Source organism: Dreissena polymorpha, chromosome 15, assembly GCF_020536995.1.
Source record: "Dreissena polymorpha isolate Duluth1 chromosome 15, UMN_Dpol_1.0, whole genome shotgun sequence".
Taxonomy (NCBI): Eukaryota; Metazoa; Mollusca; class Bivalvia; order Myida; family Dreissenidae; genus Dreissena; species Dreissena polymorpha.
This window is the reverse complement of record NC_068369.1, coordinates 40215116-40227961: the sequence shown is the minus strand read 5'-3', so window position 1 is coordinate 40227961 and position 12846 is coordinate 40215116. Positions and strand designations below refer to the sequence as shown.

The window sequence follows — 12846 nt, the reverse complement described above, 5'->3', positions numbered from 1 at the left end:
AATGCTGGGTTAACTTTTAAGAAATAACACGATACACAACTCGCATGACCCAGTTGACAATGATCATGCAGTCTTTAAGACTGAAATCTTCACGGAGTAAAGGGCATCTTCCCTACAAAGTTCATGAACCTCGATACCATAATTCAATAAAATGTATGAAAAAACATTATTACCGTTCTTGTCGTTACATTATGCATCAAGACTAACTTCCAGCGCCGTTTAAAACCTTTGTTTACATACATTTCAACTAACTGACATTTTAAACAAACGAGTGATTTCATTGGTCCAATGCGGAGGTGTGTCTTTACAACTGGAGATTTCATTCATAAAGAATGCATGATCATTGTCAACTGGGTCATGCGAGTTGTGTATCGTGTTATTTCTTAAAAGTTGACTCAGCATTTGTAAAAATATTGCAAGACATATATATTTCCAGAAAGGAAATTTATTTCTGGGCTGAATAAGACCGAGATCGTGAAAATCGCTGCACAATTGATGAAGATATGGCTGTGCAAAGCGATGCACCCCGTTTTCGGGTGATTTTGAGTTGCATACCTTGTTATATATATATATTTAATAGTTATTTTTTTTTCCATAAAATTTAATTTTTCATTATAATATGATTATTTATCATTCAAAATGATGTTTTTACTATTAAATTAATATCATAGCCACATGCTAACCACCTGTGATGCTAATGTTTGTGGAATTTAAAAATTGAACTACAGATTTCCAATCATACAAAGTGCTTAAGCATAAAGCTTAGCTGTAAAGAAACGAATGTGGCCTTAATTGCTATTAATTTCAGTAGCCATATGAGGATACGTAACCACAGCTAAGAGTTAAGCTGATTTTATCAGGAGATTGGTAATTAGTGATGTGTAACCAACACGACATTTTTTCCAACACAAATACGTGTATTAAAATATCCTTATTCTATATAATGACCGAATTTAAATGATAAAATTCGTTGAATGTTATATTGATAGCCTTATTATACTACTGATAATTAAAAAAATAAATAATTTATTTACCTCTCTATCAATATAACGCGAAAAGATGGCGGTGCAAAGAAAGAAAGACGGTACCCCGAATACGAAATTCTTCGAATCCGTTGAAACTATTGCACAGTTTGACTCTGTTCGAACATGGCTTCACAAAAACTGCAAAAAGGTATATGCTAGTCTACATTCGCGTATAAATCCATTGTAAATTCACCACGTCGGTCGTTTGCGTTACTGTTTGTTGACATTTTGATGTCTTTGTTTCGTTTTACATGTTTAAGGCTAAATTGCACTAGAAATATTAACATGGGGCTATTATGCAGCGGGATTGGTATAATAAAATTAGATCAATTGATTAAGAGGACCAGAACGACTGGCATAAATACTAAGTTGTGGACTTGCAGCGGCCTCATTTAAAATTTGAGTGGCCAGTAATATTTTCAAAGTATCCAGCGACTTAGAACTAAAACAGGCGTTTTCATGCTGTTTTGAATTGATACTTTGGGTAAAAGTAACCGTCAACAGGACTGTTAGTAACCAATGAAATCACCAGATGCCTGTGTTTTTGGAGAACACTGATAATATGCATTTAATTATGGAAATAAAATTGGACTTTGATTGACCCTTTCCCTCACAAGAAGCAAAGTGACCATGGCTTTTGCAACAAGCATAAAACCAGAACAGCCTGCGAGTAACTTTTTATGCTGTTGGCTGCTCATCGGTATCTAAGGGTTGGAAATGAAGCCTTTAAAACTTGAATTTAGTAAGAAAGGTATTGAATCAAATGTATTAACTTTCTAAGGGACTACAAATTTCGTCACAAAAATCCCTATCTATGTGGTAAAGGGTTAATGACTTATTTACAGCACTTTCCCCCCAAAAAACTTCATATTTCCCAATTGCTGTCAAAAAAATTCTGATTTGAAGGTTTCTTAAAAAAAAAGTGTTTTTTTTTAAACAACAGTTTGTTTGTTTCCATATAAAGTTTTATGGCTTGAACCTAAGTAAATATAATATTGTCAACTTGACAACATTTAGTTATTAATTTTAAAGAATTTGGGAACAAAATATCAGATACACCAATTTCCCAACATGAAGACTTTATGACGAGAATTTTCCCAATTTTAGGGTTTTTCATGCACAATTTTCCCAATTAGACTGGTACCAGTACTTTTTCCAATTGGGCAAAAATAATCGCTGGCATGCCACTTATGATGATCATTTGCAGCGTATTTTACTTCTGGCAGGGTTGGCATATTGACCGGTCAATCGAGTACTGACTGGGCCGGCGGTCAATACCCGGTTAAATACGGCCAAAACTGGTCATTACTGGTCATTATTGGTCAATACTGGTCGATTGAAAATTGTAGCATTTAAACATGACAATGGAAGAATTTAAGCTATTCTATATTAAATCAATCATTATTCTGAAATTGATAATCTTTTTTTGAGTTATCTATTGTAAAAAAATCCTTAAAGCTGTAAAAAATACTTCTTTATTATTTATGGAAACGGTCTCAAATGCAAAAGAACTAAGGCAATATCTTTATCTCAGTGTATCACATCTGTTACTGAAGTATTATTACTATTGTAGTTACCATAGTATTTCACTGATCTATTGATATATCTATTTGATAAGCTGATGGACAAACAGAACTCTTGTGGTTTCTAGGGTCATAAATGATCTGGCCCCTAAGCCTTAATTGGTAATAAAATGCATGCACTGGTATGTCTCTGATAGTGACAATGAAGCAAATCTGCCCTTAGGCTATTTCATTTCACTCAAACAAAATGAGATAACTTGCTATTAATGTTATTAATTTAATAGTTACTTCTAACTTGTCTCCTTTCTATATTAAGAGGGTTTTCATATTTTAAAGTTCAATTGGTCTTCAAATGAATAAGCAATCAAAGTTCTTGATTTTGGCAACAAATAATGTTTACCAATTGTGGGTCTACTCTAGACTCTTCTTTTCAATTATTTTTTTCTTTTAATAATTATTTCTTATTATGTTTTTTTATATCAATGAAAAATAAAATATTTGTTCACTATTTTGTTAAAGAAATCCAGGCAAGAATAAATGACAAGTAAGGGTTGTGTCAAAGGTGCCATGTAAGGCCTTATTATCAGTTTTGGGTGCCCTAACCTGTATAGGTGAGAAGACTGTGGAGACAGTGGGGCATGAGGAACAACTAATACACATTAATTGACAGGTTCTTGTTGAATCAAGCACAGAATTTTCTGAGCATTCATAATTCGTTAGAATTGTAAAAAAATTCAATCAACCAGAAAAATCCAAAAATTGACCAACTTGACTCATTTGCAAAATTTTGAGAGATTGGCCTACAAATTGCATGAACAGGTATAAAATAGTGGGTATTAATAGCTTAAGACATTATTGGCAACATGTCTGTTTAATTTATATTATCAATATTGTTTAATTAAGCATGGAATATTAATCAAAATTGGGGGTAAAGTCTAATCGACCAGTATTGACCAGTAATGACCACGTTGGGAGTATTGACCGGGGCGGTTTTAACCGGTAAAAACCGCCGGTCAAAACCGGGGGCAGTCGATTGGTGCCAACCCTGCCTTCTTGATGAAGTACCAATAGCAGGCACATTCCCAATCCAAAAATTCCTTATTGCTGTCTGAAAAATTCTCAAAAGGAAGCAAATTAGCATCATTTTCGTTCCATAAACACACTGCAAGTGAACAAATAAAATGAGCACTGAAACAGAACATTTCAGCATAAAGGCATGTAGACGAATATTTAGAAGGGTTTGTGCAATTCAATTCCAAGCTATTAAAAAGACGGGGCTTTCCTTTGACCCGAGCTCCCGGGTTTTGACACTTGACAATTACAGAATACCCTTGTTTGACTCTTAAGAAAATTATGTCATGCGTCACATTTGACCCGGGAGAATGTACCGACTTGCGTCAAAGAGATCAAAAGTTGTTAAGAGTAATCGATAATTGGCTTGGGGCTGAGTATCTTTTGGTAGACGCTAACCGTTATCGCCCGTTTCCAATCATTGAAGCACAAGTCCGCCCAGTAGGCGGAGTTTTGCCCATTGAGAAATCTAGTAATGACCAATTAAAACACTGCTGGTTCGATGACGCGTGTATCAACGTTCCATTATTTATCTGAGCGTTTGTTATCAGCTGTTTGCAGATAGACATGTATTAAACCCACTAAAACAGAATGGACTCACCCGCGTCAGTTTTAATAATATCCAATATCTAATTATAACATCCATATCCACAATATTTTCAGAAATACTTCCACAATATGTCAGAATGTATTTTCAATGCTGAATACAGTGTACCCAACCCTGTTTTATTCCATGTTTGCTCCGTTCAAAGACGCGCGAAAGTTATGCTGGCATATGTACTGTCTACAACGTCAATTTACACGCTTTACATCAGAGTTGCTAAAAATAACCATAGAACTGGTATAACTGACAGTGTGGCAAAGTGACAAATTTGTATGCTGCATGTGCTAATTGATTACAACATAGGTGTAATAATTGACCATTTGAGACGGCATAGAAAATGGGCGCGTTTGTCGCACGTCTTCGGTAAAGATGGCACATGAAATAATTAAATCCAGATTTGAGCCGTCCAGGGTCGATTTGGAGATAAATGTTAATCCGATTAGTTAGTTTAAAGAGGTATTTTGATAGTAAACGGCTGGCACTGACATGAGCAGTAACTGACGAAACATCTTTGCTACTTTTCGAAAACCGTACCATTCTACGAACGTTGCTAATGTCCGCCAACTATAAATTATCTATTAGCAAAGTAAAGCACTGCAATATCATACTTAAAACAATATGTCAACTGAATTATAAATTAATTGCGTATTTGCTAGGTGCTTATTACTGGCTTTCATTTTCTGCAGTCAAACAAAACACATATTTTATTTCATTCGCAAACGACGTATTTTTACCTGTTTTCGGACAGTCGTTTCCGGATACGGTATGCTTCGTGGATTTTAATTTATTTCCAACAATCTTGATAACATTTTTTATAGAATGACGAATACACATGTGGTGTTACGGATTGTCTGATTGACAAAATTTCGCATTGTACTCACAAAAAATTGCACATAGAAAGAAAATAAAGAATAACAAAAAGCAAGGGCTCGAGGGGCTCTGTCCTCTATTCCCTTTATCCTACAGTTTCTGAATCTCTGCTTAATTTTCCGTATGTCGAATTTGGGACAATTGACAACCCTGATATATATTATGTCACTACAAGTGCGAGTGTTTTTTATCCCCACGCTTTTTGAAAAAAAGGTGGGGATATTGTGGTTATCTCCGCCGTCCGTCCGTCTGTCTGTCCGTCCGTCCTGGCCACTATCTCCTCCTACACTAAAAGCACTAGAACCTTGAAACTTACACACATGGTAGCTATGAGCATATGTGCGACCCTGCACTATTTGGAATTTTGATCTGACCCCTGGGTCAAAAGTTATAGCGGTTGGGGTGGGGCCGCGTCAGAAATTATCACTCATTTTTAGCTCATCTATTTTTTGAAAAAAAATTATGAGCTATTGTCATCACCTTGGCGTCGGCGTCGGCGTTGGCGTTGGCGTTGGCGTCGGCGTCCGGTTAAGTTTTGCGTTTAGGTCCACTTTTCTCAGAAAGTATCAATGCTATTGCATTCAAACTTGGTACACTTACTTACTATCATGAGGGGACTAGGCAGGCAAAGTTAGATAACTCTGGCGTGCATTTTGACAGAATTATGTGCCCTTTTTATACTTAAAAAATTGCAAATTTTGGTTAAGTTTTGCGTTTAGTTCCACTTTTCTCAGTAAGTATCAATGCTATTGCATTCAAACTTGGTACACTTACTTACTATCATGAGGGGACTGGGCAGGCAAAGTTAGATAACTCTGGCATGCATTTTGACAGAATTATGTGCCCTTTTTATACTTAGAAAATTGACAATTTTGGTTAAGTTTTGTGTTTAGGTCCATTTTATTCCTTAAGCATCAAAGCTATTGCTTTCATACTTGCAACACTTACTAACTATCATAAGGGGACTGTGCAGGCAAAGTAATGTAACTCTGACTGGCATTTTGACAGAATTATGTGCCCTTTTTATACTTAGAAAATTGAAAATTTGATTAAGTTTTGTGTTTAGGTCCACTTTATTCCTACAGTATCAAAGCTATTGCTTTCATACTTGCAAGATTTATGAACTATCATAAGGGGACGGTGCAGGCAAAGTTATGTAACTCTGACTGGCATTTGGACGGAATTATGGGCCCTTTATACTTAGAAAATTGAAAATTTGGTTAAGATTTATGTTTTGGTCACTTTACCCCTAAAGTATCATAGATATTGCTTTCATACTTGGAACACTCACAAACTATCATAAGGGTACAGTAAAAGGACAAGTTGCATAACTCTGGTTGTCATTGTTACGGAATTATGGCCCTTTTTTGACTTAGTAACTTTTAATATATGGTTAAATTTTGTGTTTCGATCCACTCGAAGTATCAAGGCTATTGCTTTCAAACTTCAAATACTTACATGCTATCATGAGGTTACTGTACCTGGCAACTTGAATTTTACTTTGACCTTTGAATGACCTTGACTCTCAAGGTCAAATTATTAAATTTTGCTAAAATTGCCATAACTTCTTTATTTATGATTAGATTTGATTGATACTTTGATGAAACTACTCTTACCTGACATACCACAATAGACTTCACCCAAACCATCCCCCGTGCCCTCCCCCCCCTCCCCCCCTCCCCCCCCCCCCCCTAATTTTTTTTTTTTTTTTTTTTTTTTTTATAAGATCATCTCACAAATGACCACCACACCCTCACACTATACCCCCACCCCACCCCCCCCCACCCCCCCCCCCCCCCCAAATTTTTTTTTTGATTTTTTTTGATTTTTTTTTTTTTTTTTAAGATCATCTCACAAATTATCACCACACCCTCACACTATACCCCCCCCCCCCCCCCGATTTTTTTATTTATTTTTTTTTTTTTCGCTTTTTTGGAAGATAATGTAATAAATGTCCACAACCCCACACTATACACCCCTCTTCACTCCACTCCTCCCTCCTTTGTGATTGAAAATGAGAGTCCCTTCACCTTTAAAAAGAAAATAGATGAGCGGTCTGCACCCGCAAGGCGGTGCTCTTGTTTTAGGTTATTTTACATTTACTTCTTTATTTCTACACCGATTCACTTCAAATTGATACTGGACCTCTCTTATGACAATACCGTCAATCTCAACCATGCATGGCCTCATTCCCAACCCTGGGGCGCCCCGCCCACATAGGCCACACCCACCAAAAATTTCCATTTACTATAATTTTTTCATTTCTACACGGATTCACTTCAAATTGATACTGAACTTTTGTTATGACATTAGGGTCAATCTCAACTATGCATGGCCCCAATCCCAACCCTGGGGCGCCCGCCCACATAGGCCACACCCACCAAAAAATTCCATTTACTATAATTTTTATAATTTTTTGTTGACATTTTGATGTCTTTGTTTCGTTTTACATGTTTAAGGCTAAATTGCACTAGAAATATTAACATGGGGCTATTATGCAGCGGGATTGGTATAATAAAATTAGATCAATTGATTAAGAGGACCAGAACGACTGGCATAAATACTAAGTTGTGGACTTGCAGCGGCCTCATTTAAAATTTGAGTGGCCAGTAATATTTTCAAAGTATCCAGCGACTTAGAACTAAAACAGGCGTTTTCATGCTGTTTTGAATTGATACTTTGGGTAAAAGTAACCGTCAACAGGACTGTTAGTAACCAATGAAATCACCAGATGCCTGTGTTTTTGGAGAACACTGATAATATGCATTTAATTATGGAAATAAAATTGGACTTTGATTGACCCTTTCCCTCACAAGAAGCAAAGTGACCATGGCTTTTGCAACAAGCATAAAACCAGAACAGCCTGCGAGTAACTTTTTATGCTGTTGGCTGCTCATCGGTATCTAAGGGTTGGAAATGAAGCCTTTAAAACTTGAATTTAGTAAGAAAAATCCAAAAATTGACCAACTTGACTCATTTGCAAAATTTTGAGAGATTGGCCTACAAATTGCATGAACAGGTATAAAATAGTGGGTATTAATAGCTTAAGACATTATTGGCAACATGTCTGTTTAATTTATATTATCAATATTGTTTAATTAAGCATGGAATATTAATCAAAATTGGGGGTAAAGTCTAATCGACCAGTATTGACCAGTAATGACCACGTTGGGAGTATTGACCGGGGCGGTTTTAACCGGTAAAAACCGCCGGTCAAAACCGGGGGCAGTCGATTGGTGCCAACCCTGCCTTCTTGATGAAGTACCAATAGCAGGCACATTCCCAATCCAAAAATTCCTTATTGCTGTCTGAAAAATTCTCAAAAGGAAGCAAATTAGCATCATTTTCGTTCCATAAACACACTGCAAGTGAACAAATAAAATGAGCACTGAAACAGAACATTTCAGCATAAAGGCATGTAGACGAATATTTAGAAGGGTTTGTGCAATTCAATTCCAAGCTATTAAAAAGACGGGGCTTTCCTTTGACCCGAGCTCCCGGGTTTTGACACTTGACAATTACAGAATACCCTTGTTTGACTCTTAAGAAAATTATGTCATGCGTCACATTTGACCCGGGAGAATGTACCGACTTGCGTTAAAGAGATCAAAAGTTGTTAAGAGTAATCGATAATTGGCTTGGGGCTGAGTATCTTTTGGTAGACGCTAACCGTTATCGCCCGTTTCCAATCATTGAAGCACAAGTCCGCCCAGTAGGCGGAGTTTTGCCCATTGAGAAATCTAGTAATGACCAATTAAAACACTGCTGGTTCGATGACGCGTTTATCAACGTTCCATTATTTATCTGAGCGTTTGTTATCAGCTGTTTGCAGATAGACATGTATTAAACCCACTAAAACAGAATGGACTCACCCGCGTCAGTTTTAATAATATCCAATATATAATTATAACATCCATATCCACAATATTTTCAGAAATACTTCCACAATATGTCAGAATGTATTTTCAATGCTGAATACAGTGTACCCAACCCTGTTTTATTCCATGTTTGCTCCGTTCAAAGACGCGCGAAAGTTATGCTGGCATATGTACTGTCTACAACGTCAATTTACACGCTTTACATCAGAGTTGCTAAAAATAACCATAGAACTGGTATAACTGACAGTGTGGCAAAGTGACAAATTTGTATGCTGCATGTGCTAATTGATTACAACATAGGTGTAATAATTGACCATTTGAGACGGCATAGAAAATGGGCGCGTTTGTCGCACGTCTTCGGTAAAGATGGCACATGAAATAATTAAATCCAGATTTGAGCCGTCCAGGGTCGATTTGGAGATAAATGTTAATCCGATTAGTTAGTTTAAAGAGGTATTTTGATAGTAAACGGCTGGCACTGACATGAGCAGTAACTGACGAAACATCTTTGCTACTTTTCGAAAACCGTACCATTCTACGAACGTTGCTAATGTCCGCCAACTATAAATTATCTATTAGCAAAGTAAAGCACTGCAATATCATACTTAAAACAATATGTCAACTGAATTATAAATTAATTGCGTATTTGCTAGGTGCTTATTACTGGCTTTCATTTTCTGCAGTCAAACAAAACACATATTTTATTTCATTCGCAAACGACGTATTTTTACCTGTTTTCGGACAGTCGTTTCCGGATACGGTATGCTTCGTGGATTTTAATTTATTTCCAACAATCTTGATAACATTTTTTATAGAATGACGAATACACATGTGGTGTTACGGATTGTTTGATTGACAAAATTTCGCATTGTACTCACAAAAAATTGCACATAGAAAGAAAATAAAGAATAACAAAAAGCAAGGGCTCGAGGGGCTCTGTCCTCTATTCCCTTTATCCTACAGTTTCTGAATCTCTGCTTAATTTTCCGTATGTCGAATTTGGGACAATTGACAACCCTGATATATATTATGTCACTACAAGTGCGAGTGTTTTTTATCCCCACGCTTTTTGAAAAAAAGGTGGGGATATTGTGGTTATCTCCGCCGTCCGTCCGTCCGTCCGTCTGTCTGTCCGTCCGTCCTGGCCACTATCTCCTCCTACACTAAAAGCACTAGAACCTTGAAACTTACACACATGGTAGCTATGAGCATATGTGCGACCCTGCACTATTTGGAATTTTGATCTGACCCCTGGGTCAAAAGTTATAGCGGTTGGGGTGGGGCCGCATCAGAAATTATCACTCATTTTTTTAGGTTATTTTACATTTACTTCTTTATTTCTACACCGATTCACTTCAAATTGATACTGGACCTCTCTTATGACAATACCGTCAATCTCAACCATGCATGGCCCCATTCCCAACCCTGGGGCGCCCCGCCCACATAGGCCACACCCACCAAAAATTTCCATTTACTATAATTTTTTCATTTCTACACGGATTCACTTCAAATTGATACTGAACTTTTGTTATGACATTAGGGTCAATCTCAACTATGCATGGCCCCAATCCCAACCCTGGGGCGCCCGCCCACATAGGCCACACCCACCAAAAAATTCCATTTACTATAATTTTTTCATTTCTACACGGATTCGCTTCAAATTGATACTGAACTTCTCTTATGACATTAGGGTCAATCTCAACTATGCATGGCCCCATAACCAACCCTGGGGCCTCGCCCACATAGACCACACCCACCCAAAATTGCCTTTACTATAATTTCTTCATTTCTACACCGATTCACTTCAAATTGATATTGAACTTCTCTTATGACAATACAGTCAATCTCAACTATGCATGGCCCCATTACCAACCCTGGGGCCCCGCCCACATAGACCACGCCCACCCAAAATTGCCTTTTACTATAACTTCTTCATTTCTACACCAATTCACTTCTAATTGATGATGAACTTCTCTTATGACAATACGGTCAATCTCAGCTATGCATGGCCCCATTACCAACCCTGGGGCACACCTAGGTCAAACATTGGGCGTGGGGATACGCGTCGGCCTCTGCCGCGCCATTTCTAGTTTCGTATTGATTTCACTATGCTCACAATGTTGGTCACGATGTATGTTTGCATTATCTCTTTTATTGACAGGAATATAAGAAATAAATGTTTAGATATTTGTAAATTTGTTGCTTTTTATATATTATATCTCAGTAATTTGCTTAAAGTACAAAAGATCATTGACTCTCCTGCGTTAAAATTATGACTCATACAAATTTGATTTTGACTCTTGAAAATTTGGTCCTAAGAGTCATTGACTCTTGAGATTTGAGGTCTAAGGAAAGCCCTGAAAGACCCATTATTGATTTATTCCCAATCTGAAGATTTCACTATGCCAATTTTCCAGTGTTTTTCATGCTAATTTTTCTATATTTGCATGGTAATAGTACTTTTCCCACAAAAAGTACAGAATGATGTGGATATGGAATGTCAGGCACAAGACCAGTGTACATAACTCAAAGGTCAAGATCACGCTCAAATGTCAAACATTAGAATAGTACAGATTGTCTAGACTGTATCTCAATCATTAATCATCCTTTTTAAAACAATAACTTCTCATAAAATTAATGATCACCATGTGAAGACAATATCATATGCACAAGACAAGGTCACAAAAATATGGGTACAAAAACCCTGGCCAGACTTAAACTTCTCCAGTGTTTTTTTTCAACTTGGGAATGGGGCCAGAGTCCTTTTGGTTGGGAAATAAAGTGGCATTCAAAAATTGGGAAAGCTGTGATTTTATTTTTGCTAATAATACTTAAAAATGTTAAACTAAAGTGGATAGGAAAATTAACTACAAGTAAAAATCTACTAAACATTATTTTATGGGGAAACCTTCACTTGGGAATTGTAAGCAGTCTTTTGGGGGAATTTTGTGTGTGTGAAGATTTTGAATGGAGACCATATCTGTCCAAAATCTGCACAACAATAACAATACTGTAATCATTTTCAATAAATTTAAAAAATAACTTTCAACAAATATCAACCATGCTGAGACATAATGTCATGAACAAGACCTGTTTTACTATTTCAAACTCAAAGGTTAAGTTCACTGTTACAGAGTCAAAATCAAATTTGTCTCAAGAATTTTGTCAAAGTCTTGAAATTGTGTGACAGGCATATTTAGTTGTATATAACTTATAGCTAATACTTACTAATAATTATCACTTACCCTATGTTTTATTGATAATTTTTTCCTTAATTTTCAGTACACTCAAGCGGACCCACCAACCAATAAAAGCTTATCAAGTTTGGTGCTGCAGCTTTTGCAGTTCCAGGAAGAAGCATTTGGCAAATCAGTCAGCAATCCACCATTAACAAAGTTGCCTGTAGGTTGAGTTCTTTTGTATTATTCCTAAAATAATATCTACCGTTTTTCCGATATATCTTTAAAAAAAATATATATGTAAAATACAATTGTGTCTATTTTTACTAACATTAAGGGAAAGACCTAGCGTGAAATAGCAGGGTAAAAAGCCTAATGGATTTGCATAGCAATTGAACCTTATTCAATGTCTTTTATAGACTGCGCAAATTGTGCTATTTGTTCAAATATCATGCATATTTTCAGCACATATGCAAGAAAATATGCACATTCGATAACCTTTTATTAAGTTTAGACTAGTGCTAAGTTCAGAGTATTTTTGACAGGAACACCAGAAGTCACAGGGAATTAACTCTGCAATGTGCGAGTTAATAACATTCAAAGGATATCCGTTTAAAAGGACACACAAGTTAATAAAAAATAAAAAATTTATTTAGAAAATCAAGAGATGTGACTTGTGATTTCAAGTAAGAGAAA

At 36.4% G+C, this 12846-nt stretch overlaps 1 protein-coding gene across 4 annotated transcripts in view; it reads left to right on the top strand.

Moving 5' to 3' along the window:
- The first annotated feature begins 945 nt into the window (after positions 1–945).
- The window catches only part of LOC127860084 (SWI/SNF complex subunit SMARCC2-like), a 48598-nt gene continuing 36697 nt past the window's right edge, over positions 946–12846 (top strand). The window contains exons 1-2 of one of the 4 annotated variants that reach the window (XM_052397881.1): positions 946–1173; positions 12254–12373. In XM_052397881.1, the coding sequence (XP_052253841.1) occupies positions 1060–1173; positions 12254–12373 (234 nt within the window). In that variant the 5' untranslated portion in view covers positions 946–1059. The remainder of the gene's footprint in view (positions 1174–12253; positions 12374–12846) is intronic. The other 3 variants (XM_052397883.1, XM_052397882.1, XM_052397884.1) reach the window with 3 other exon arrangements.